At 63.6% G+C, this 23,081-nt stretch overlaps 11 protein-coding genes across 11 annotated transcripts; 5 read left to right on the top strand and 6 right to left on the bottom strand.

Moving 5' to 3' along the window:
* Positions 1-16: 16 nt before the first annotated feature.
* MICPUCDRAFT_56192 (uncharacterized protein) lies at positions 17-2,926 on the bottom strand (the record flags this gene model as incomplete). The annotated part of the gene is made up of 1 exon (XM_003057200.1): positions 17-2,926. One exon carries the CDS (start codon positions 2,924-2,926, stop codon positions 17-19), a length of 2,910 nt encoding a protein of 969 aa, XP_003057246.1.
* A 563-nt stretch (positions 2,927-3,489) lies between these two features.
* On the top strand, positions 3,490-5,127 carry MICPUCDRAFT_4866 (uncharacterized protein; the record flags this gene model as incomplete). The annotated part of the gene is made up of 2 exons (XM_003056735.1): positions 3,490-4,308; positions 5,092-5,127. Coding segments are annotated over 2 exons (855 nt in total), but the record flags the coding sequence as incomplete, so codon positions are not given.
* Positions 5,128-5,290: 163 nt separating this feature from the next.
* On the top strand, positions 5,291-6,780 carry MICPUCDRAFT_56194 (uncharacterized protein). Its single transcript, XM_003056736.1, has one exon. The coding sequence runs from the start codon at positions 5,323-5,325 to the stop codon at positions 6,715-6,717; it is 1,395 nt and encodes a 464-aa protein (XP_003056782.1). The 5' UTR covers positions 5,291-5,322; the 3' UTR covers positions 6,718-6,780.
* On the bottom strand, positions 6,780-11,701 carry MICPUCDRAFT_46672 (uncharacterized protein; the record flags this gene model as incomplete). The annotated part of the gene is made up of 2 exons (XM_003057201.1): positions 6,780-11,444; positions 11,576-11,701. 2 exons carry the CDS (start codon positions 11,699-11,701, stop codon positions 6,780-6,782), a joined length of 4,791 nt encoding a protein of 1,596 aa, XP_003057247.1.
* Positions 11,702-11,733: 32 nt separating this feature from the next.
* On the top strand, positions 11,734-11,970 carry MICPUCDRAFT_56196 (uncharacterized protein; the record flags this gene model as incomplete). Its single annotated transcript, XM_003056737.1, has 1 exon — positions 11,734-11,970. The coding sequence occupies one exon, from the start codon at positions 11,734-11,736 to the stop codon at positions 11,968-11,970; it is 237 nt and encodes a 78-aa protein (XP_003056783.1).
* Positions 11,971-12,148: 178 nt separating this feature from the next.
* Positions 12,149-13,192, top strand: MICPUCDRAFT_49506 (uncharacterized protein). Its single transcript, XM_003056738.1, has 3 exons — positions 12,149-12,205; positions 12,369-12,604; positions 12,778-13,192. The coding sequence occupies exons 1-3, from the start codon at positions 12,178-12,180 to the stop codon at positions 13,102-13,104; spliced, it is 591 nt and encodes a 196-aa protein (XP_003056784.1). The 5' UTR covers positions 12,149-12,177; the 3' UTR covers positions 13,105-13,192.
* A 34-nt stretch (positions 13,193-13,226) lies between these two features.
* On the bottom strand, positions 13,227-14,237 carry MICPUCDRAFT_38692 (uncharacterized protein; the record flags this gene model as incomplete). Its single annotated transcript, XM_003057202.1, has 1 exon — positions 13,227-14,237. The coding sequence occupies one exon, from the start codon at positions 14,235-14,237 to the stop codon at positions 13,227-13,229; it is 1,011 nt and encodes a 336-aa protein (XP_003057248.1).
* Positions 14,238-14,396: 159 nt separating this feature from the next.
* Positions 14,397-15,129, bottom strand: MICPUCDRAFT_46673 (uncharacterized protein). Its single transcript, XM_003057203.1, has 2 exons — positions 14,954-15,129; positions 14,397-14,776 (listed from the first exon to the last, which is right to left on the bottom strand). Exons 1-2 carry the CDS (start codon positions 15,109-15,111, stop codon positions 14,470-14,472), a joined length of 465 nt encoding a protein of 154 aa, XP_003057249.1. The 5' UTR covers positions 15,112-15,129; the 3' UTR covers positions 14,397-14,469.
* Positions 15,130-15,401: 272 nt separating this feature from the next.
* MICPUCDRAFT_38694 (histone deacetylase) lies at positions 15,402-18,378 on the top strand (the record flags this gene model as incomplete). The annotated part of the gene is made up of 4 exons (XM_003056739.1): positions 15,402-15,445; positions 15,602-15,689; positions 15,886-16,062; positions 16,231-18,378. The coding sequence occupies 4 exons, from the start codon at positions 15,402-15,404 to the stop codon at positions 18,376-18,378; spliced, it is 2,457 nt and encodes an 818-aa protein (XP_003056785.1).
* A 367-nt stretch (positions 18,379-18,745) lies between these two features.
* On the bottom strand, positions 18,746-19,825 carry MICPUCDRAFT_10609 (uncharacterized protein; the record flags this gene model as incomplete). The annotated part of the gene is made up of 1 exon (XM_003057204.1): positions 18,746-19,825. A coding segment is annotated over one exon (1,080 nt), but the record flags the coding sequence as incomplete, so codon positions are not given.
* Positions 19,826-20,189: 364 nt separating this feature from the next.
* MICPUCDRAFT_56202 (uncharacterized protein) lies at positions 20,190-22,529 on the bottom strand (the record flags this gene model as incomplete). Its single annotated transcript, XM_003057205.1, has 1 exon — positions 20,190-22,529. One exon carries the CDS (start codon positions 22,527-22,529, stop codon positions 20,190-20,192), a length of 2,340 nt encoding a protein of 779 aa, XP_003057251.1.
* Positions 22,530-23,081: the final 552 nt, after the last annotated feature.

Here is a 23,081-nt window from a genome sequence, read left to right on the forward strand (position 1 = left end):
TGGCGTTCGCGACCCGTCACCTTTTCCTCGCGAGGTACGCGGTGGTGCATCGCGCGGTCGTGACGAGGCTCGATCGACGCGCGGCGAGCAGCGCGGCGAACCCCGGCACCTGCGCGAGCATCGCGATGAACAGCGACCAGTACCCACTAGCGGTGTGCTTCCTCCCCTGCCAACGTAGTTTCGCTCGCGCGACTTTCGCCAGCGTTCGTCCTCTCCCGATTTCAGGTTTCACCGCGCTGCCGTCCGCGCGTAACGTCCCTTCGAACCGGAACCCTCGATTCCCGCACAGCTCGCGCCACCACAGCGCGGCGTACCCGTTCACCGCGATATCCCTCGCCCAGTTCGCGGCGAAGAACACGACGGTCACGAGCACGGTCTTCAACGCGTACGCGTGAACGACGCCCTCCACCGCGCACCCCGAAATGTGCGCGAGCGTCGCTAGCATCAATCGATTCGGCCCTCCGCACGTGAGATTACACTTCGGCAGCGCCTCGCATTCGAACAGCGAGGTCGCGTTCAGCGTCGCGTCCGAGGACGAGCACGGGATCCACGCCTCGGAGGCGAGTTTCATCATGCCTCGCATCGCGTCCAAGTCGTCAGAAGTGAAGACGTCCGCGGCGGCGTCGTCGTCGTCCGCGGCGGTCGCGGCGTCCGCGTACCCTTCCGCGTCGACGCAGTTCACGAGCATCGACGCCGTCGACGCGGCGCTCGTTTTCGCGACGTCGACGGCGTCTAGCGCGACGCGCGCGGTCGCGAGGGTCGCCGCGGTGGACGGCGCGTGCGCCGCGCATTGATCGCGTCGTTCCGCTTCCGCGCGGAGAACACCCGCGGCGCTGATTCGCGAACCCTCCGCGGCGATGTAATTATGCGCGAACGAGTGCATGTTCATCGTGGTGAACGTCCCGTCGCACCCGGTGATGCAGCCTGTTCTGTACGCCTTGTGAAATGGAAGGTACGCGTACGTTATGAGCGTCACCGCTAACGACACGGCGACGACCCGCACGGCGACGAGGACGATCGGGTGCCCTACTATTTCCGCGTATCGCATGATGAGCGTCTTCTCTTCTTCCTTCTCGTCCTCCTTCTCCGTCGTGTTCTTCGCGGTGAGATCGATCGGCGGCAGCGAGTTCTTGTGCGAGAAGTGCTTCGCGACAGCCTGAAACGAGCGAACGACGCGATACACGAGGTCAGCGGCGAGGAGCGCGTCGAACAACGCGGAGAGAACTCTCATCGCGCTTTCGACATTTTCCAAATTCGGGGGCGCGACCCCGAGCCACGTCGGGCCGTCGGAGTCGCTCGCGTTGCCGAGCTTCTCTTTGATGTTCGCCGCGGCTTCAGACGCGGCCGCGCTCGCGGCGTCCGACGTGTTCCTCGCCTCGTCGGTGACGTTCCCCCGCGTCTCGTTCGCGTCGCGCCGAAGCTCCGAGCGTTCGTTTTCCACGAGCGCCGCCGTCGCGTTCGTTTGGTTCTCGAACCGTTCCCCTCTCGCCTCCGCTTCCGCGCGCTCGCGTTCGGCGTACGCGATCGCGCTCGCGTTCGACGTCGCGTTCGTCGTCGACGCATCGCCCCTCGGCGGCGGGTCGTAATCGTCGAAAAACGTCGGCACGCCCGCGGCCGCGAGGCACCCGATCGCGGTCTCGGGTATCCTCGCGACGTCGCCGACGAGATCCGCGCGCGCTGCGTCCGCGGCGTTCGCGATCGCGATCGTCCTCGCGGTGACGACGTCGTGCATCGCGTCCACGCGCGGCGCGATATCCGGCGGCAGGTCTGGGATGTTGAACGGGTTCAAGATCGGCACCCTCGGCGGCGTCATGTCCGGGGTTATCCCGATGTTCAACGCGTCCGCGGCGGCGCCGATTTCGTTGAACGCTTTGAACCAACTCGCCGCCTTCCTGATAAGCTTAATCACCGCCTCCGCGAACGCCTCCACGGTCAGGACGTACGCGCGCACGGCCGCCATCGCCGCGCCTTTCACAAACTCCAGCGCGTCCGCGGCCTCGAGAGCGGTCGCGCGTAAATACGCGCCGGCGTCCAACTCCAACGAGCCGACGTGAAAATCCACGTTGGACGCGATCTTCGACGCCTCCGTGGACATGTTCGTTTGGACGTCGACTTGGAGTCGATCTAACGCGACGGACTTGTTGTCCTTGTACGCGCCGTCGTACCCCGCGCGCTCGACGACGAGGCCGGTCGTTCGATTCACCGCGGCTTCGCTGTCTGTTCGGTACGCCGACGTCGCGGTCGCGATGTCGTCGGACACGCCCGCGAGCGCGTCTCCGGGGTTGACGATCCTCGCGCGGACCGCGTCTCGGGCGTCGGGACCGCACAGATTGCTGTCGAGCTTCCACGGCACGTCCCTGGGCGCGATAGCGGCCTGGGCCACGCGAAGGAGCCGCGCGAGCGTCTCGTCCGCGTCGACGCATCGTTTCCCCTCCGCCTCCGCGGCGGCGACGACGGCGGCGTTGACGCGTTCGACGCGCCTCGCCCGCGACGACTCCACGCGCGCGGCGGCGCGGACGTTATCGACGCACCCTTTCGTCTGGAACGTCGCGCACGCGGCGTAGAGCCTCTCCGCGTTTTTCACGTGTACGTACGTCTCGTTCACGTTGACGAGGACGTCGTGCGGCGCGTGCGGGATGACGAACAGCGCCTCGACGATCGCGTCGGAGACCGCGAAGGAGGAGCACCACAGGAGCGCGACGGAGAAGAGCGCGACGAGGACCCTCGCGTGGCGTTGTTCCCTCTTCGCGTGCCTGATCGCTTCCTCCTCCGCGAGTCTGTCCTCCTCCTCGATCGCCGCTCGCGCGTCCGCCTTCTCCTCCTCGGTCATCTCGTCGTACGCCCGCGATGGCGTTACGTCGAGATCCGTCGGCTCCTCCGAGGCCGTTTCGCCGGCGTCGTCGCGCGGCGTCGTCGGGCGCGACATGACGCAAACGGGGGAGATACGCTCTTCCGCGCGTTGAACGTCCTCGGCGACGTCCTCGTCGCGTCCGCGTTAAAGGTCGGCGCGGCCGCGACGCGCGGGTCGTCGTCCCCGGGCCGTTTTGGGGGCGCACAAGGCACTCAACAGACGCCCGCGCCGCGCCCGCGCCCACGACCAGACCGACCGGCCAGGGGAGACCCGACCGAAAAAAACCGCGACGCTCGCGCTCGCGAACGATCAGAGCCGCGGACGCGCGCCCCGGAGGCGAGCGTCCTGTCGACACCCTCGCAGCCTGCACGCGCGAGCGCTGGAAGCGATCGTCCCGTCGAGCGCGTCGGGGACGCGAGAACGCTAAGTCGGCTCGAGCGCGAAGTCGGCGAAGCTTTCGAAGTTCGTTAGGGATTTTCAAGTAACAACAGATCGAGCGATCGACTTTCGCGATGCCGCCGAAGCTGTCCCTCGCGGACCAAAAGAAGGCGCTGAAGGCTAAAGATGCGAAAGCTAAAGCGCTCGAGAAAGCGGAGAAGGACAAGCTGCGAAACGAGCGGAAGCAGATGGAGCAGAAGGACAAGATCTTCGGCCTGAAGAACAAGAACACGAGCAAGCACGCGCAGGACTTCGTGAAGGACGTGGAGAGGAACATGAAAGTGTTACCCGGGGAGCAGCAGAAGGCGGAGGCGAAACGCCGAGAGAACGAGAAGCTGAAACTCGCCAAGATTCAAGCGGAGAAGGAGCTCGAGGAGATGATGGGCGAGCTCATCAAGCAGCCCAAGGTGCCCGAGGGCGTGGACCCGAAGACGATAGCGTGCGAGTTCTTCAAAAAAGGTCGGTGCGCGAAAGGGTGGCGCTGTAAGTTTTCCCACGAGAAGAAGAGCGCGCGCGCGGAGGCTGCGAAGGCGGACCTCTTCATGGACCTCAGGGACGAGGAAACGAAAGCGAAAGACGCGGACGCGATGGAGGACTGGGACCAGACGAAGCTCGAGTCCGTGGTGAGCGAGAAACACGGCGGGGAAAACCAAAACAACAAGACGAACATCACGTGCCGGCACTTTCTCGAAGCCGTCGAGAAGAGGCTGTACGGGTGGTTCTGGGTCTGCCCGAACGGCGGGGACGAGTGCAAGTACCGGCACGCGCTCCCTCCCGGGTACGTCCTCAAGTCCCAGATCGCGGCGATGTTGGCGGAAGAGAAGGAGGCGCAACGGACGGAAGAAGAAATGCTTGAGGAAGAGCGCGGGAAAATGAGCGAAGGCACGCTCGTGACCGAGGCGCACTTCGCGATTTGGAAAAAAGAACGCGACGCGAGGAGGAGAGAGTCCATAGAAGCCGCGAAAGAGAAGAGGCACGCGGAGGGACGATTATCCGGCAGAGAACTGTGCGAGACCGGCGTCGTGAAAGCGGACGGCGGCCACGACGAGAAGGATGCGATGGAGTACGTCAAGCGGGACACGTCCGCGGATGATGCGAACGAGGCGAAAGCCAGGGCGGAGGCGGAGAAGAACCTGGCGAGGATGCGCGCGATGTTCGCCGCGTCCGGCGGCGTCGAGGGTGGCGATCGCACGGAATGGTACTCGCACGGCGGTGGAGACGACGACGACGACGACGACGACGACGATTTCTTTGTTGACGAGGACGACATCGACCAGGATGAGCTCGCAGCGATGCTCGGTCAGGTTGCGATCGGCGGCGGCGGCGGCGGCGGCGGCGCGGCGGCGGCGGCGATGGACTCGGACGCGCCGAAGGTGATCAGCAGCAGCAACCGCGCGAGGGCCGCGGCCGCGGCCGCGGCGAGGAGTCGGGGCGTCGACGACGCGCGCACGGAGCAAGCGTTGAGCGGGTTCTTATCCCACATCGAAGGCGACGGGGAGTTGAGCGGCGAGGGCGCGAAAATCGTCGGGACGATCAAGCACCGGGAGAAACCTCCCGCGGCGAAAAAGCCGCAGAAGTCCGGACGAGGTGACAGCGACAGCGAGCCGGAGTACGAGGGCGACCCGGAACTAGACGCGATGCTCGCGAAGAACGTGGACAAGTCTGCGCAGCTCGCGGAGCGGACGCTCGCGACTGGGTTGACGACGAAATCGGGCGCGAAGTCGAAGGCGCTGCTCGAGAAGGAGAAGGAAGAGAGGGAGCGGGAAGCGCGGGAGCGCGAGAAAGCCAAGGCTGCGGAGGAGGAGGACCCGTTCGCGGTGGACGACGATGACCTCGACCTCGAAGACCTCGTAGCCGCGGTGAAGCGCTGAGTTAGCTTTGGTTTGAAACGCAGACCGATCTCCGCCACTTGTCCGAAAATGCTTAACCCCCAACACTTGCTCCCAGTCGTGAGCTGTCATCATTTGTTTTCGCGCTCGCAGACGTCCGCGCCGAGATCCGCGGAAGGGAGGCGTCTCGGGGCGGGATCCAAGATGTCGCTCTTTCGACAATTCTCCGGCGAGATGATGAATGATTGGCTCCCCAGCGACGGTCGACACGCGACGTCGTCCGGGAGCAGGCTCGGGGATAACAAGAAGCGCCCGGGTCACTCGCGCAATCACTCGTCTGGATCCGGTCTGTCCGAGCGGCGAGGCGCGGTGACGCCTTCGTCGTTGGAGATCCCGTCGCCTGACCACGGCGTGTTGCAGATGTATCCCGGGACGAGCGGGATGTCCCCGTCGGAGAGGTACAACAGCAAGGAACCGGCGCGGCAGACGCACTCGCGATCGCCGCGCTCGCCGAGAGGGCCGAAGAAGAAGAGAAAGTGGCGAAGCCGGATCAAGACGTGCTCGAGGGCGACCGTCGTGTTCTTGTTCCTTTACTTCTTCGGACGGACCGCGTACCAGCTCACGTTCTTCCTGAAAGCGGGCCTGCATCGGTACTGGTACCACCCCCTGGAGCAGCACCGACCGTTGCAGTGCAGGTTTAACACGCCGCCAAACGACTCCCTGCTCGCGCCGCTGCCGACGCCGCCGTTCACGAGCGCGAAACATCCGATGGGGGAGAGCGACGAGGAGGAGCTGCCGATGCCAGAAGATTTGCACCACACCCCGGGGGCGAAGTACGCGATCTTGACGCTGTGCGATTCGAACACCGGGTACATATGCGTCGCGTCCGCGGCGAACAAACGACGGTATGCGGCGAAGCACGGGTACGATCTGATCGTTGTCACCGAAGTCGCGGACGCGTCGAGGCCCGCGGCGTGGTCGAAAATATTAGAGGTGCGGAAGCACCTGCCGAAGTACGAGTGGGTGTTATTCATCGACGTGGACACGTTGATCATGAACCCGAACGTGAAGCTCGAAGACATCGCGGACGACTCCGTGGATCAGGTCATCGCCGCGGATCACAACGGGATAAACAGTGGGGTGTGGCTCGTGAAGAACAGTCGGTGGATGATGTGGTTCTTGGACGAGCTCTGGGCGCAGACGGATCTCGTGACCGGGCCGTATCTGTTCCACTACGAGCAGAGGGCGTTCCATCACTTGTTCCAGACCGTGCCGTGGACGAAACAAAAGTCCGTGAAAGGGAAGTTGCCGTACCCGAAAGCCGCGGAGGTGAGGGCGCACTCGAAGATCGTGAACCAATGCGTGTTTAACTCGCTGCTTCCTTGGTACGTCACCGGCGATTTCGTCGTGCACCTCGCAGGGCTGAAAGGGGTGTGGGAGTGTCTCATCTTCTGGCATTATTTCGACATTAGCCAAGAGAACTCGGGCATGAGAATCACGGACTGGTCGCGCGAGTTGGGCGGGGAGAGCCGCGCGGAGAACAGCGGGAAAGGCTCGACGCTGTGGGGCTGCATGAAGTTTAAGACGCTGTTTAGATGATAGACGTTCGATGTACGCGTATGGTTTATTTCGTTCTATGATCCACTACATTAAATTAGATCCTATGCGGAAGCGCTCGTAGGCGTGAGACCCGCCGCGGCGAGTCTATCGTCCGCGCGGAGCTTCGCATCGAGCTCGTGGTATCTCTCCAGCGCCTGCTCTTCGTGCCTCTTCAGTCTTTGGTTGAGGATGCGCAGCGTGAACGCGCTCTCGTCGCACGCGCGATCGTGCGCTTCCTCGTCCTCGCGCGTCAGCTGATCGCGGTCGCGTTCAAAGATCGCCTTGCGCTTCGCCAGCACCGCCGACTCGTTGTCGTGGCGACGTTGGATGTTGTTCGCGCGTTCGATGAGCCTGTCCTTCAGCGCTTTGAGGCACTTGTCGCGCACGTCGAGGGCTTCTTCTTTCGTGAGCGCGTGTCCTGCGATGACCGCGGGCAAGTACGGGGTGAGGTAGTCCAACACGATCTTCTCTTCGCCTTCGTCGTCGTCGTCGTCGCTCTCTTCTTGGGAGATGCGAACGATGTCGTAGTACGGGCTCGCGAGCTCGATCGCTTGCTCCTCCTTCGTCCTGTTCGCGAGCATGTCCTTCATCTCCTTTTCCACATCCCTGATCGAGTCCATGCACTTCTTCTCCGCGACGAGAAGCGTTTGGAGCTCCTCGTGCTGCTCAATCTCCCCCGGCGGCGGCTCCATTGGGTCGACGAGAACGAATTCGTGATTCAAATGATCCTTGTCGAACATCTTTCGACTGGCGGTGATCCTACCGATGCCGTAGTGATAATCGACCCGGATCATCTCCTTTTTGACGATGAACATACGCTTCTTCACGCACTTGTGCGGGGGAACGTCGCCTCCGGGCGGGGGAAGATCGTACTTCTCGCTCATCTTCTTTATCACGGGCGGCGGCGCCTCGACTTTTTTCTTTCGACGGCGCTTCCCGCTCGCCTCGGCAGCCGCCTCGGCGGCTTCCTCCGCCGCCTTCGTCGCCACCGCTGTCTCATTCGGGTCGTACGTCACGCTGCGATAGTTCATGCGATCATCCCTACCGCTGAACGTTTCGATCATCTTCACAGGGTACGTCTCGCCGTCCACTTTGACGAACGTTTCTACGCGCGTCACTAAACCGTCGAGTCGCTCGGAGACGTACCCATCGAGCCTCCTCTCGACGTCCGGCACGATCTTGAGCTCTTTGATCCCGAACGCGGCGCCGCGCTCGAACTTCTCGATCTTCGTGCCTACGTTGTTGTGGTACACGATGCGCTCGCGGAGCTTATCTTTTCTGCGGAAAAACTCTTCGCGTTCTTCCTCCTTCTCCGTGCACGCGTCGTCAGAAAACGTACACAGGCGTTGAATCTGCCCATCCCACCGCGAGCACTCTCCGAAGCGCGCGAAGACTTCGTGCGTGCACCTGTGGTACCGAGTAATCTTGTATCCGCGCGGACACATCATGTCGAAGCGATCCTGCGCGATCGCCAGCTTCGGAACCCACGACGGCGGCATCTCCACGATGGGTTGAGGTTCGTCCGCGATCTCCTCCTTCTCTGCCTCGGCTTCGAGCTCGGGCGGAGCCTCGCCCTCGCCGTCCGCGGTTGGATCCGCTTCAGCTTTGACATCGCCCTCAGGTGCGGTGGCGTCGGGCGCGGGAACGTCCTCGCCATCTTCCGTCAGCTCTGGTTCCGGATCCGGCGTCGGCTCGATCACGTCGAGCACCGACTCCCACAGGTCTTCGTCGTCGAGGTCGAGGTCGAGGTCGCGAATCGTCTCCCCTGGGACGCCTTCGATCGTACCGTGCTGCATGTTGACCCAGTAGTTGACCGCGTTAAACACGCATTCGAGGCCTTGGTACGGCGACGCGTCGATTGGATACTGTCGCGCGGTCGAGGGTTCGACGAAGATATCCTCCGGAACCTCTCGCTTTCCGGCGCGCAGGACCACCCACGCGTGCTTTCGCTTGCCGTCAAACCTGTCGACCACGACGGTTTCCTCGAAGGTCGACAGGTTCGCGCTGGTAACGCTGTCGCCGTCATCGTCATCCTTGATCCGATTCACCTCACTTAATAGCACGACGCCGTCGTGGTCGTCGTCTTCCTCGTCGATCATCTGTTGAATTTCTTCGTCGCTCGGGGAAATACCCATCTCGCGCAAGGCGGCACGGACCTCCTCGATGGTGATGGTGCCGTCGTGATCTCTGTCCATGGCCTCGAACGCTTCTTGTACTCGCCTCTTCTCCTCCGCCTTTGCCTTTGCCTTCGCCGCGGCCGCTTCTTCGGCCGCTTTCTTCTCGTTTACCTTCTTCTCGTACTGAGATATCAAGACGAGCGCCTCTTTGATCTTGTACTTGCTCTCTACGACGGGTTTCACCTCCCCTTTCTGCGCCGCCGCCTCTGCGGCCGCCTTCTCCGCGGCTTCGCGCTCGAGCACCGGACACACGAGCTTGCTCTGATCGCACTCAGTCACCGCGCGAGGGGCGTACCCAACGCACACGTACGCGTCGTACCCGACGCCGCACAACAACGAGCACAGCGTGATCGCGAGGTCGAAACAGTCCCCGCCTTGCCACGCCATCACCGCGTACGGGCTCGGGATCGTCTCAGGGAACAATATCGGGTTCTCGAGGTGTTCGTACTCGTGATACGTCGCGACGAACCCGGCGCAGGACTCGAGGTTGTAAAGCTCGGAGTAGAAGAGCTTGGTCGGTCGCACGGTCGTGCATACAAACTTCCGCACCCCGCACTCGTTCGGCGGGTCCAACAACAGCGGCACCCTGTGCGGGTACATCTCGATGAACTGCTTCCTCCACTTGTCCACGTACTTCAACATCTTTATCTCGAAGATGTCGTTTCCTGTCAGGCGGGTGCGCAGCGCTTTGATCTCCACGAGATCCTTCGCCTTGGAAATTGTCGTGTGCTCCACGCGCATCTTCTTCCCGTTCACGGGCGCGAGGTCCTCCATCTTAAGCTTCTTAACTTTGAAGTCTGCCATGTCCCCGCACTTGAAAGCGTCCCAGAAGCTGTGCTCCGGCGCGACATTCGTCGTCAGCCCAAGCGCCATCGAACCGACTTGCAGGCAGTGCAGCGAGTGCGACGGGGAAATAACCGCGCACCGGTTCTCGTTAAACGAGAGCTCCGGGTCCATCTCCGACCACTCCGGTTTCAACGCTTCTTTCGGCACGGACGCGCGGCCGCCGGTGCCGGCGAGACGCTTCGACCCCCCTGGGGTGGAGTCGTCTCCGCCCGCGGTCGGTTCAAACTCGAGCCGGAACGACCGTTTCAAGTTCCCCCCGAGCTCGTCAAAACCGCCGTACGTGTACACCATCCCGTTGAGAAACGTCATCTCGTGACCGTAACACGCGGGCGGCGCTCTGCCGCTCGTGGGAATCGCGGACCACACCATGTTCTTCGGGTCGGATATGTCGAGCTCGTACAGGTCGTCCCTCACGAAATTATCCCTGCCGGCGTGCACGTACACCTTTCCTTCCGCGGCGCACAGACCAGAGTCTTGCCTCGGCCCGGGCGCGGACCCGGACACGATCGGCTGCGACCACACGCAGTTCGGCGTCGTGAGGTCGAGGAACTGCGCGTCGTTGAACCGGCCGCCGCCGCCCTTACCACCGAAGAGCATCGCGGTGTGGTCGTTCACGAGCACCATGCTCGCGGACTCCCTCGGCGCGGGAGTGTCTCCGGTCGGGTCCAATCGGCTCCACTTGTTCGTCTCCATGTCGTACGCGAACAGGTCGTTCAGGCGTTTCTTGGTGATGCTGCGCCCGCCAAACACGAGAAGGCGTTTGCGTTTCGGATCGAACACCGCGGCGTGGCCGTCGCGTTCGACCGGCCTCTCCCCGGAAGGGTCAACTTTTGACCACACCATGCGGTCGAGGTTCGTGACGAACAGATCGTTCACCTTCCGAGACTGGTGAAGCAGCGCGCCGCCGAAGATGAACAGATGATTCGATCCCCAGGTTAGCGAATGCCCGGCTCGCAGGTACGGCCTGTCGTCCGTCGGGTCGGACGGGCCTCCGTTTCCCGCGTTTTGGCCTTTGCTCTCGATCTTCATCCTGTACTCGGTGTATATCCCGTTCATCGTCGGGACCGGTTTCAGGCGCTCGATCTCTTCTTGTTTGATGCGCTGCTCCTCGTCTCTCAGGAACTCTAAGAACGCGTCCACCGGTCCTTCGGATTTGCTCTTCCCCGGCTCTTCGAAGTTGTTGTACCGGCAGTCGAGGTCTTTCAGGTTCCTGAGGTGACCCATCGTCGGCGGCATCGACACGAGCTCGTTACTGTTCACCTCGAGGTTGCGCAATTTCGTCATCCCGCCGAAGCTATCAGGGAGCGACGTCAGGCGGTTGTTACTCAAGTCCAAGATTTCCAGATTCACCATGGTGCCCATCTCCGACGGCAGCTGCGTGAGGTAATTGTTCTCGAGGTTCAGGTACGTCATCGTCTGCTGCTCCGCGATCGCGCCGTGCACGGTCGCGATCTTGTTCCCGCTCAAATCTAACGACTTGATCGCCCGCAGCTTCGCGATCGTCGGCCCGACCTCGGTGAGCAAACACCCGCCGAGCTCGAGGTTCGTGAGCTTCCTAAATTCGGTCAGCACCGCGGGGATCTTCTCGAGCTTGTTGTAGTTTAGCTTCACGCTCTTGAGCATCTTAAGGTCCGCGAGCTCGTCCGGGAGCGCGGTGAGGTTGTTTGAACGGAGGTCAAGCTCGAGGAGTCTCGGGACGGATTGCTGCGAGGACGCGTGGGGGTGGGTGAAGGGAAGGTGAGCGTCCGCGCGAGACGTCGGGTGAGAGGGGTTGGTTGGTCGACTGGATCCGCGGAGAATTGAGACTCGACTCGAGCGAACGGGGGGCGACGCACCTTGATCTGCTGGACGAGCGCGGGGGTGAGCTCGGGAAGGTCCAAGTAGGACGCGTTGAGCTTCCCCGTCCTCCTCGCCTCGCTCAGCCGCGCCTGCCATTTCTCCTGGTCCAACTCCGCGGGCATCTCGCGGACCCGCGCGCTCGTCTCCTCCTAAAATGGCACGGCACAGACGGGTGCTAGGACGCCGCGCTCCCCGCCCGGGCTCTGCCTCAGTCGCGTGTCCGCGACGGTCGACTACGCCGCGATATCGCGTCCGCGCGTCGTGTTCGACCGAACGCCGCGCCCTCAGCGTCCGGAGCGCGCACCGCCTTCTGAGTGCAGCCAGCGATGAACGAACGTTGGTGGCTTGGTGCCCTTCCTTCAGCGCACCCGTATTTGGTTGCCTTCGGTAATCGGAGCTGTTAATCGGTGAAATCTCAGTTGAAACTCACATCGACCCTACACAAAAATCCTTGACCCATTTTCTCGATGCAGTTGAAACCGTCTCACCGATCAGGTGATGAATTGACTCATTTTTCAAGTAGGGCTTAAAGCGCGCGCGTTCTCGGCCGCCTCCCCCTCTTAGTCCTGCGCAAGAAAGGACAGACGCATCGTGCAAGATGCCGTCGTCGACTTTCTACCGGAGCTGTGAGTGCCTCCCCGCCCTGTTCCCGCCGCGTGCGATCGACGCACGCGGTCGATCTCCGCGGTTTCCGACCGCGACCGAGCTCTCTCGAAATCTTTTCGCCGCATCCTCGCATCAACGCCGTCCGCTGACGTCCCCGCGTCCCCGCTCTTCCTTCCATCGCAGACTCCAAGACCTTCAAGAAGCCGCGTCGTCCGTTCGAGAAGGAGCGTCTCGACAATGAGCTCAAGACCGTCGGCGAGTTCGGTCTTCGCAACAAGCGCGAGCTCTGGCGCGTGCAGTTCGCGCTGAACAAGCTTCGCAACGCCGCTCGCGTGCTCCTCACCCTCGACGAGAAGGACCCCAAGCGGATCTTCGAGGGCGAGGCGATCATGCGCCGCATGTACCGCTACGGCCTCCTGGTACGTCATCCTCCGTCGCGTGCGGTCGTATTCACAGCCGTCGAGCGCTCGGACGCCGCGCGACGGCGCGCGTCCGCGCGTCCACGCGCGCGGTTTTCGCTAGGGTTTCGCCTGCAATCTTCCTGTCGTGCATCCTCTCACCGACCGATCCCTCCTCTCCTCTGCTCTTCCAGGACGAGACCCAGGACAAGCTCGATTACGTCCTCGCGCTCTCCGCGGATGCGTTCCTCGAGCGCCGTCTCCAGACGCTCGTGTTCAAGCTTGGCCTCGCGAAGTCGGTGCACCACGCGCGCGTGCTCATTCGCCAGAGGCACATTCGCGTCGGCAAGCAGATCGTGAACGTGCCGTCGTTCCTCGTCCGCACGGATAGCCAAAAGCACATCGATTTCGCCCTGAACTCGCCCCTCGGCGGTGGCCGACCGGGCCGCGTCAAGCGCAAGAGAATGGCGGCGGCCGGGCGGGGTGGCGGCGACGATGACGCCGAGGAGGAGGACGAATAAACGCGTCCGAGGCTGTGGGGGTGATCCGTAGGATGTTTTCGGTTCTAACCGCGATAGTTTTGAAATGTGGACACTTCGCGGTAACGTTAAAAAAACGTGAGCTATCTCGCGTCGCCCGCTGCCTACGCCCCCGCCTTATCTAATTCCTTGAACCGCCTCCACAGTTCGTCGTTCTCGCCCATGCGGCACGTGATGGAGCACTTCGCGTAGTGCTCCGAGTCCCGCTCGATGTTTTCTATCACGTCGTCGAGAAGGTGCGCGCGCTCGGCGCTGACGCCGTGATCCACGGACACGTTCGTGAAGTGGACGTGGAAATGATAGAACTGCGGCGGGTAGTGCACGAATATCCTCAAGCTCTCGTCCGCGAGCCCGTACGTGTTTTTGATCACCTCCCGGCCCTTCCTCGCCATCGCGCGTAACATCGGCAGGTGCGCCGCTCGCAAGTCCCGCAGCGACCGCACGTCTTTTCTGTGACACAACCCGAGACAGTACAGCTCGCGCGTCCCCGGGTGGTTCATCCACTGCTCTTTCGGCGTCGCCTTCGGGTCAGGGTGCGTCACCCACTTCGGGTCCGTGTTCACGAGAAACCCGTCGTTCGCGTCGTCGTCGTCGAAGAGCAATCGTTCGAGCTCCTTCTCTTTGTTTAGGATCTTGTACACCCACCCTATCGCGCTGGAGGGTATCGCGTCGATGTACGGCAGGTGCGCGGCGGCGTACGCACGCGGGTTCTCGCGGAACACCACCGGCGCCTGCGACGCGTTGCGGCTGACGTGCTTCGCGAGGAGCTTCGCTCGCGCTTCCTCCGATTCATTCGCGAGGCACCCGGGGTAGAGCACGTCCACGGACAGCCCGGGGGCGAACTCGGACGCGACGACGCCGTGATAGTACCCGTACTCCATCCCCGAGTACGGCGCGCGCTCGGAGAGCGTCACCGCGGTTGCGAGCCCGTCGAGGTCGCCCAACGGTATCGGCGGTCGCGACAGCTTCACGACGGACTCGGTGTCGCAGCCGGGGAAGGTGCCCAACAGCGCGACGACGCCGCTCTCCTTGCCGTCGTTCAGAACCCTCGACGTCTTGAACCCTCTCAAGGACGGGAGCCGATCCGGCATGGCATCATGGAGGCTGGACGCCATCGCGGGAGCGCGTCCAGCGCGTGCGCTCGCGTCGCCGTCGTGACGAGCGGCGTCGATGTCATTTGCGGACGTGTACGACGCGAGATACACCAGGACCAGTTGCGTTAATTCGATTGATACTAAATACCCATAGAGTACTGTACGTATACGAGTACGTGTACGCTTAATTTCTGATCAATACACTCCTTCAAGCCTCCTCACGCTCGCCGTGCTCGCGTCCTCACGCGAACGCTCACTTCCCCTGCTCCGCGCGCTCCTTCTCCAACGCCGCGACCGCGGCTAAGTCCGCCTCCGAGAGGTTATCCAAATCGATGATCTCGTCCTGCACCAGCTCCTTGGCTTTGTTCTTGTACACCGCGTCGTCGTACTTATCCGGGAACGCCACCTTCGCGATCGTGCCGAAGACGAATATCGTGCCGACGATCGCGCCCCACGCGGGGAGGATGATGCTCGCGGCGTTGACGAACATCTCGTCGAACGCGGTCGTGTCGAACGGGAGGTCCACCGCGAGCTGGGGGATCACCTCCTCGACGCTCGCGCTGTTCGCGGCGGGACGACGAAGACGGAGAGGGAGAGGGAGAGGGATGGGAGGGAGGACGTCTCAGCGGCGAGCTCGAGCGCGGGCGCGGAGAACGAGAGAGCGGAGTCGATCGCGCGGAGGGATCGAGGGGCAGCGCGAGCGCGACGACGCGAGCGCGGACGACGCGAGCGCGGACCTGACGACGACGCCCGCGCGGCGGGACGCGACGGACGAGGTGCCGCGCTTCGCGATCCCGATCGCTCCGCGGACGACGCGAGCGTTGCTCGCGCGCGCGTTCGAGGACACGGGCGCGCGGAGGAGGGCCGACACGGAGGTCGAAGCGACGGCGGCCATCGTTGCGTTGAGAGGTGTGATGACTGCGCGGGTGCGTTCCGCGCGCGTGCGAGAGTGCCTCGCGGTCACGCAGCTTAGCCACTTGTCCTCTCTGGGGAGATGCGGAGATCTGCTGGGATAGGACCGCCGTTTCCGTATGCATATCAGTCAGGGACACGTCCTGGGACACGTACGTGTACTAAGTGTACAGTACGCCGGTCCTGTCTCCGGAAAAATCTCCCGCTCCTGACAAAGACGCGGGCTCGTCACTGCTCGCTGCCAGCTCGACGTCGAGGACACGTCCGAGCGCGATGTTCGGAAGCGACAGCGACGACGATGAAATCACCGGGCAGTTGTGAGTCGAACCCGCGCGCGCTCCCACCCCCCCGCGCGCGTTCGACGCGTCTCGCCGACGCGGATCGTTCCCGGAATGCGTGCCGATGTGGCCCATTCATTCGCCGATCGCGCCATCCTCTGACGTCCTCTTCCTCGCTTCCCTTCGCCCCGACAGCGCCCTCCACGACGCCGCGGAGGCTGGCAACGCGGAGCTCATCGCGAAGATGCTCGGCAAGGAGAAGAAGGACGGCGAGTTCAACCCGGTACGTCACGCGCGAGACGCGATCGTCGGCTGAGTAGAATCCTCGCCGCCGAAAGGATCCGTCCTTCAGTGCACTTTCTTCGGCGCGCTGCGAACAGAAGAAAATTCGTCTCGTCCGTCGCCGCGGCGCGGCGCGGCGCCGCCCTTCCCCACGAGCGCGCGTCGACTGAGACCCCCACCCCACCCCCATCTCACAGGAGGAGGAGGAAGACGACGACGACGACGACGTGGATGTGAACGAGACCGACCGCGACGGGTGCACCCCCCTGCACGTCGCGCTCTTCAACAGCGCGACGGAGTGCGTCAAGCTGCTCCTCGAGAACGGCGCGGAGTCGTGGATCACCGTCGAGGGATCTCCCGCGCTTCACGTCGCGGTCACGACCGGATCGTTGCCGCACTTCACCGACGCCGCGACCGCGTGCGTCGAGGCGTTGATCGCGAGCGAGGCGGACGTCTTCGCGACGGACGATTACGGCAGATCGCCGCTGCACCTTGCGGCGACGCACGGTCTCTCCGCGATCGCGGACGCGCTCCTGGAGCAGTACCCGACGACGGAGCAGCTCAACACCGGGGACGAGGACCAGCCGGACCCGATCAACGCGAGGGATAAGCTCGGGTGGACGCCGCTTCACCACGCGTGCTACGGCGGCCACGCGGATATCGTGAACAAGCTCCTCGCGCGCGGGTCCAAGCCCGGGAAAGTCACGAAAGCCGGGCTCACGTCCTTGCACGCCGCGGTCGTCGGGCGGAACGTCGCCGCGGTCACCGCGGTCATGAACGCGGAGCCGTCGATCTTAAACAACGCGTGCAACGACGAAAAAACCGCGGTCGAGATGGCGGACGCGCGCGGGTACCCTCTCATCGCCGCGGTGCTCCGAGGCGAGGACACGAGCGCGGTCGAGACGCCGCCGCCGCCGCCGCCGCCGGTGATCATCGCCCCAGACGAGTGCTTCATGCACCACTCGTGCCCGCCGATCACTCGCGATGGACGCGATCCGCCCCCGGAGAACGTGAACCGGCTTCAAGTGCTCCTGAACAAGAAGACTGGGATCCTCCGCGCGGCTGAGTTCTCGAACGTGGACATCGTCTCGGAGGTTCGCCCGGCGACGATGGCGGACGTCTTGCGCGTGCACGAGTACCCGTACGTGCGGAAGATCCAGAAGATCTGCGAGAGAATCCCCGACTGGAACTCTAACCCGAACGGCGCGTTGGGGACGATCGACGGAGACACGGAGGTGTGCCACTCCTCGTTCAGCGCCGCGTTGTGCGCCGCGGGGGCCGTCGTGGAAGCCGTCGACAGGGTAGTCGCCGGGTCCGCGGAGAAGGTCTTTTGCGCCGTTCGTCCGCCCGGGCACCACGCGGGCCCGAACGGACCAGTCCCCGCGCCCGGGGATCCGATCGGCAGCGGATCGCACGGGTTCTGCCTTTTAAACAACGTCGCCCTCGGCGCGGCGTACGCGCGGTGCGTCCACCGTCACTCGCTCCGACGCGTCGCGATAATCGACTTTGACGTGCACCACGGGAACGGCACGGAGGCGGTGGTCCAAAATACGACCCCGGCGGCTCCGAAGTTCAACTTCTCGACGCCGTACTGCGAGGGCGCGATCACGGTGCCGACGTATCGCCCGTGGCTGGACGAGACCGACCACGAGGAAGTGTTTTTCGCGTCAGTGCACGGGTACGGGCGCGCGCGCGGGTTCAACTTCTACCCTGGCTCGGGCCCCACGGACGATACCCGACACGTCGGGGACTACCTCACGACGGAGGAGGCCGCGCAGTGGAACGAGGAAGGCGTCGTCGATGACCCTTATCACGTCGCGACCGCGAAGTCGGATAGCACCGCGCAAGGTCCTACGCCTTGGGTCGTGGACGTCGGCATGGAGGGCACGGGGAAGAAAGCGGAGCGCGGCGCGGCGTGGAGACGGGTGTGGAGAGGAAAGACCCTCCCCGCGATCGCGGCGTTCAAGCCGGACCTCGTCTTGATCTCCGCCGGGTTTGATGCGCACGCGAAGGACGACATACAAGGTCCGGTGAACCTGGGCGTGAAGGAGGCGGATTACGAGTGGCTCACCGAGGAACTGTGTAAGATCGCGAACACGTGCTGTCAAGGAAGGGTCATCTCCGTGTTGGAAGGCGGGTACAGGATCCAAGGGGGCGTCGTCTCCGCGTTTGGACGAAGCGTCGCGTCGCACCTCCGCGCGATGTTCCGCGAGAACCGCGAAGGGTGGAGCGCGGAGCAGTGCCAGAAGGAGCTTGACATCGAGCTCAAGCAGCGAAGGCTCGCGAAGGAAGCGGATGAAGCGAAACGAGCGGCGGCGATGGAGGCGGCGAGGCAGCGCGAGGAGGCTGCCATCGCCGCCGCGCAGGCGGCGATGGAGGCGGCGGGGGGCGACGGCGACGAGGCCGAAGCCGCCGCCGCCGCCGCGGCGGCTGCGGTCCTGGGCGATGAAGCGCCGACGAAGCGAAGGAGAAAAGCGGTCGACTACACGCAGCTGAACGCGGAGCTGGAGAAGGAGTCGAACCCCGCCGCTGCGGAAGCGGAGGAACCCGCGGCGGAAGCGGAGGAACCCGCGGCGGAGGCCGTGGAAGAAGAGGGCGAGGAAGACGTCGAAGAAAACGGCGAAGAATTGGAAATGGAAGACGAAGATGGCGGCGAGGAGCTCGAGGAAGACTTGGAGATGGAGGAATGAACGTAGTCAGTTGTGTTCATACATGCAAAGCACGAATCGTCATACTTTTGTCGCCTGCGCTGTCACCCTAACGTCTCCACCGACGCCGCGGCGTCATCTGTTAAACGACGTAATCCGAACCGACCCAATTGTACCGCTGGACCCAAGTCTCGTTTTTCTTCGTCTCGTTCGCTTCAGGCTTCGCGACCGCGTCGACGATGAAGGCGTCGCCGCACTCTCCGCACTTCGACGTGCGCCAAGCCTGTAAGATGAGGTTCTCCGCCTCGCCGAGCGTCGGATGCCGCGCTGACGTGACGCCAGGCACGCAGTCGCACATCGCCTTCGCGGCGATCTCCGGGACGTCGTCGATCCGCATGATCGTCGAGCTCTGCCTCGCGTTGACTTCGCTCAGCGTCTGCGGCAGCTCCACGTCCGAGACGAGCCGAGCGACGCTTTGCACGACGCACTTGACCGCGCTCGCGGGAGACGACGTCTTCGGACACCCCATCGCCTCGGCGAGGTCGACGAATAGTTCCGCGGCGTCGTCGTTCATTTCCTCGCTCTGTTCGCCGTAAAACTCCAAAACGTGGGGCAACATCACCGCGAGCAACTCCGAGGAGAGAAGGTTGATGTACTTCGCGCACAGAGCGTTCGCGATCGCGTGCGATAGACCGAGTCCCGCGGAGTTGAACGAAACGCCGGCGAGAAACATGCCGTAATTAATCATGTCGAGCGCCTTCGTGTCTTTCGGCGTCGACGTCACCGCCGCGCGGAGGTAGGACGACAACAAACGAATCGCGTGAAGGGCGTTCGCGTCCGTCACGGGAGTCGACGCGTTGCTGAGAAACGCCTCGCACGCGTGCGCTAACGATTCGACGCCTGCCGCGGCGATGATTTCGCGCGGTTGCTCGAGCATCAGCAGAGTGTCGTCGCACGAGACGCTCGGGGTGATGCGCCAGTCCACGATCTCGAGCGTCTCCTGATGAAGCGGGTCCGTGATCACCGCGAGCCTCGTGAGCGCGGAACAAGCTCCCATGCACGTGGACACCGCGAAGTGAGGCACGGCGGGGATCCACCCGGCCGCGATCTCGTCCACGCCGACGAGTTCCTGAACCGCGTCTTGCTCGGGATTGCGGTACAACGCCCTGACGGCTTTCGCGACGTCGTGCGCGGAGCCCCCTCCCGCGCTGATGATGGAGTCGACGTCGTACTCGTACGCCATCAACAGCGCGGCCGCGACGTTTTCCGTCGTCGCGTTGAGTTCCACGTCGGAGAAGATGAACGCGTCCGTGCCCGCGTCGAAGAGCTCTTTGCACAGTCTCTTCAGCACGTCCTTCTCGTCCTCGTCTCGCAAGTGTTTCGTCTGCGACACGACGAGGCAGCGTTTCGCTCCCGACTCGCTCACGACGTTGCCGAGCCTTTGCAGCGCGCCCTGCCCGAGAAGACTGAACGGCGGAGCGAAGAACGACGACGCTCCGGACCTCGAGGTGTGGTGCTGTCGAACGAAGTGGTCGCCCGCCGGTACGACGAGGGAACCTCTATACGACGGAACCGCCCCACCGAAGCTCTCGTCGATATCGCCGGGTGGCTGACTCGCGACGCGAGTGCGCGCGCGCCATAGCCGCGACCGGCGCGGCGCGGGGTTGATCGTCGCCGCGCGATGCAGCACGTCAGAAGCGGAGTTGAAAGGCATCGCGGTCGGGCGATGCGGAGTGTGCCGCGGGAGCGGTTATCCCCGCGTAGTCGTGGTTCGGAACGTCCGCTGAACGTGCTTGCTGCTCACAGCGGAGGGAAAAAACTGGGAAAAAAAATTGTTCAAAAGGTTACTACTATCAACGTTCCCTAGGATCGTCCTCCGCGGAACCCTCCGCGATCTGCTCCTCCATCGCTTTCGAGCCAATCTCCGTTTCCATCTCAACGAACTGCAACACCTCCTTCGGTCGTCTTGCGTTCATGAACGGTTTCTTCTTCGCCTTCCCGACCCCCTCCGGGGTCGTCCGCTCTTTGCTCCCCGACAAAAGTTCCTTCACTTCGTCCACGTCAACGTCTTCGATGTCTTTGAAAAAGTCCTCCACCGCCGCCGCGTCGTCGGTGATCTCGTGCAGCCTTCTCGGGTCACGGAACGGCCAGAGGTCACCCCATCTCGATTTTCTCGCGTGCTTGTACCCGCCCCTGCCGACGGCGGTCTCGCGCGCGTGTGACTTCGCGACGATGTGACGGCTCAACTCGCCATCCGCGGTGCACAGATCGAGGATGACGTGGCCTTTGCGTTTCATCGGCGGTCGGACCATTCGCCCCCACGTGTAAGAACTCGAGAGCGCGGCCATGTCCGTCAGGGACTCCAGTTCCTCTTCCTCGTCTTCGTACTCGTCGTAATTTACAGCCTCCGAGCCGAAAACCATGGGTTCTTCATCTTTCGTGAAAAAGTCCTCGACGTCCGATTCGACGTCGTCGGCGTCGTCGGCGTCGTCGGCGTCCAAATCGCCCTCCCACTGCCCCTCGCGCTCTACCGCGATAATCTTCGCTCGCTTCAACGTCTCCTCCCTCGCGTTCTCGCGACTGATGCGCCGAATGATGACGTAAGAGAAACGCTCGTTTTGCAGCTCCGGGCCTCGTCCTCTTTTCATCATCTGTCGGTGCATCTCAGTTCTCTTCACGCGCACGCTGAAGTGGCACCACGTGTCTAATCCGTCCATGGGACATTTTCGATCGTGCTGGCAAGGCGCGACGACGTGCGCATCGATCGCGGTCCCCTCTCTCTCCGCGTACTGTCGCTCGTGCTCTAAGACGATCGACCGCGCGAAGCGAATCAAATCCGACCCGCGCGGGGTACCGGTCTCGATGAGCACCAACGCCCCCCCCAGGTTGACCTTGGACCACAGAGACGTCACGGCATCCGAGACGCGCTTCTCGCGCATCTCCTGATAGTCGACACCGCCGCCTCTGAGCAGCGCCTGATGCTGCTCGTGCTTCGTCCCCGCGGCGATCTCGCCCAAGCTGTACGACGCGACGACGAGGTCGAAACGCGCCCTCGGGCTCAGAGACCGCAACGACGCGACGGTGCGCACCGGCCCGGTCAACCCCCACGGGTCCGGGTCCGGCAGCGGGCGGTTGTTCTTCGTCTCCATCGCACCGTCCATCAAATCCCCGAGATCCACGCTCACCTCCTCGTCGTACACGCTCTTCGCGATCCGTCGCGTGAACGCCATCATGCTCGGCGACGCGTCCACGAGCGTCGCGTTCCCTCGCTCGTCGACGTTCCCGAGAACGTTCCCGAACACCCTCCGCGCGGCCCACAGCGCGGGCGCGGGGCCGGCGCCGAACTCGAGCATCGTCTTCGGATTAAACCCCGGCGCGCGGATCGCGAGCTCCTCGAACGCTCTCTGGTGCGCGCCGAACGTCATCGGCAGGCGCGTCACCGCGTACGCGGCGGCTTCGAGCGGGCCGTACGCGAGCGCCGCCTCGGGGGGCGCCGCGGGTTTCTTCTTCTTTCCTTTCTCCGTCCTCGCGACGTCGAGGCCGCCCACGCCTTCCCTGAGTCTCCTCTCTTTGCGCACGGGGAGTCGGACGCCCCACTCCACGCCCTCGCCGAGCTCTAATTCGTCTCTCGATTCCTCCGCGTTCGCGCCCGACGGCGACAGCCCCGCCGTCTGCGATTTGTTCTTCATCCACGCCCTGACGCTCCTCTCCTCCGCGTCCACGGAAGGCTTCAAGCCTCGGGATATCGTCTTCAGCTCGTCGAGGAGGGTGCGTCCTTTCTGTTTAATCTGCCTGTGCGTCGCGCCCGTCTCCCTCACCGCGACGCGTATTGCGCGCAGCAAGCGCTCGGGTAACTCGATCACGCCTTTGTTCCTCGCGGACAGGGCGTGCACCGCGGCGATCAGGTCGTCCTTGTCCGTCTCCGAGAGCAGACCGACGGCGTCGTCGCACGCGTTCATGGCCGCGGGAAGCAGCGGCGACGTAGTCTCGCTGACGTCGAGCTCGCCGCGCGTCGACGCGCTGACTTCGAGCTCCCCGCGCGTCGTCGCGAGCTCGCTCGCCTCGCCCCCGGCCGAGGAGCTGAGCGGACGAACGCGAGTGGCGGCGTTCGCGAGCTCTCCAATCTGACTTCCCCCGCGCGCGTCCAGCGCTCGCGCCAGCTTCCCCGCCGCGGCCGACAGCGCGCGCCGCATCCTGAAAGCTTCGAGAGAGAAGCACACCCGCCGCGTGTGCTCTCGCGCTCGCTTGTGGCGCCTCGGCGTCCTAACGCCGCGCTTTCGATCTCGGACGAGAACTTTTTCTTTCCGTTAACTCTTTCTTTCTACGGTACGAGAGTCTTCGTCACTCGCGACTGAAGGACAACTCTAAATATCGTGCGCTACATCTCTCGCGGATCGTCCACACGATACCGCGCCCACCGCAGGGTGCGTCTTCGCGCGACAAGCCCCCCGCTTCCCTTCGTCTACCACCCCCACACCCCCGTCAGGCCATTCCCCGCCTGCGCTCGGCCGTCGCCGCCGACCGGCACGCCGAGCGCGGACAGCACCCCAGGGTTCAGCCCCGCCTCGGGGTTGAAGTCCCCTTGCTGCTGCATCATAAGAGGATGCCCCGACGCGCCGAGGCTGCCGAGGAGGTGCCCTGCGATGACCGCGTCGGAACCCGCCGTGTTGGCGCGTTTCGAGCTCCTGTTCTCGACGTCCTCGACGCTCGCGGAGACGCCGTACGGAGCCCTGCCGGTCTGTTGC

Source organism: Micromonas pusilla (assembly GCF_000151265.4).
Source record: "Micromonas pusilla CCMP1545 genomic scaffold MICPUCscaffold_3, whole genome shotgun sequence".
Lineage (NCBI taxonomy): Eukaryota > Viridiplantae > Chlorophyta > Mamiellophyceae > Mamiellales > Mamiellaceae > Micromonas > Micromonas pusilla.

What these genes read in the sequence shown, in the direction of transcription:
- MICPUCDRAFT_56194 (XM_003056736.1), top strand. Translation starts at nt 5,323, where the DNA reads ATGTCGCTCTTTCGACAATTCTCCGGCGAGATGATGAATGATTGGCTC.
- MICPUCDRAFT_49506 (XM_003056738.1), top strand. Translation starts at nt 12,178, where the DNA reads ATGCCGTCGTCGACTTTCTACCGGAGCT. An exon ending in GTCGACTTTCTACCGGAGCT is followed by an intron (nt 12,206 to 12,368) that starts GTGAGTGCCTCC and finishes CTTCCATCGCAG; the next exon opens with ACTCCAAGACCTTCAAGAAG. An exon ending in TGTACCGCTACGGCCTCCTG is followed by an intron (nt 12,605 to 12,777) that starts GTACGTCATCCT and finishes CTGCTCTTCCAG; the next exon opens with GACGAGACCCAGGACAAGCT.
- MICPUCDRAFT_46673 (XM_003057203.1), bottom strand. Translation starts at nt 15,111, where the DNA reads ATGGCCGCCGTCGCTTCGACCTCCGTGTCGGCCCTCCTCCGCGCGCCC. An exon ending in CGCGCGGGCGTCGTCGTCAG is followed by an intron (nt 14,777 to 14,953) that starts GTCCGCGCTCGC and finishes CGCCGCGAACAG; the next exon opens with CGCGAGCGTCGAGGAGGTGA.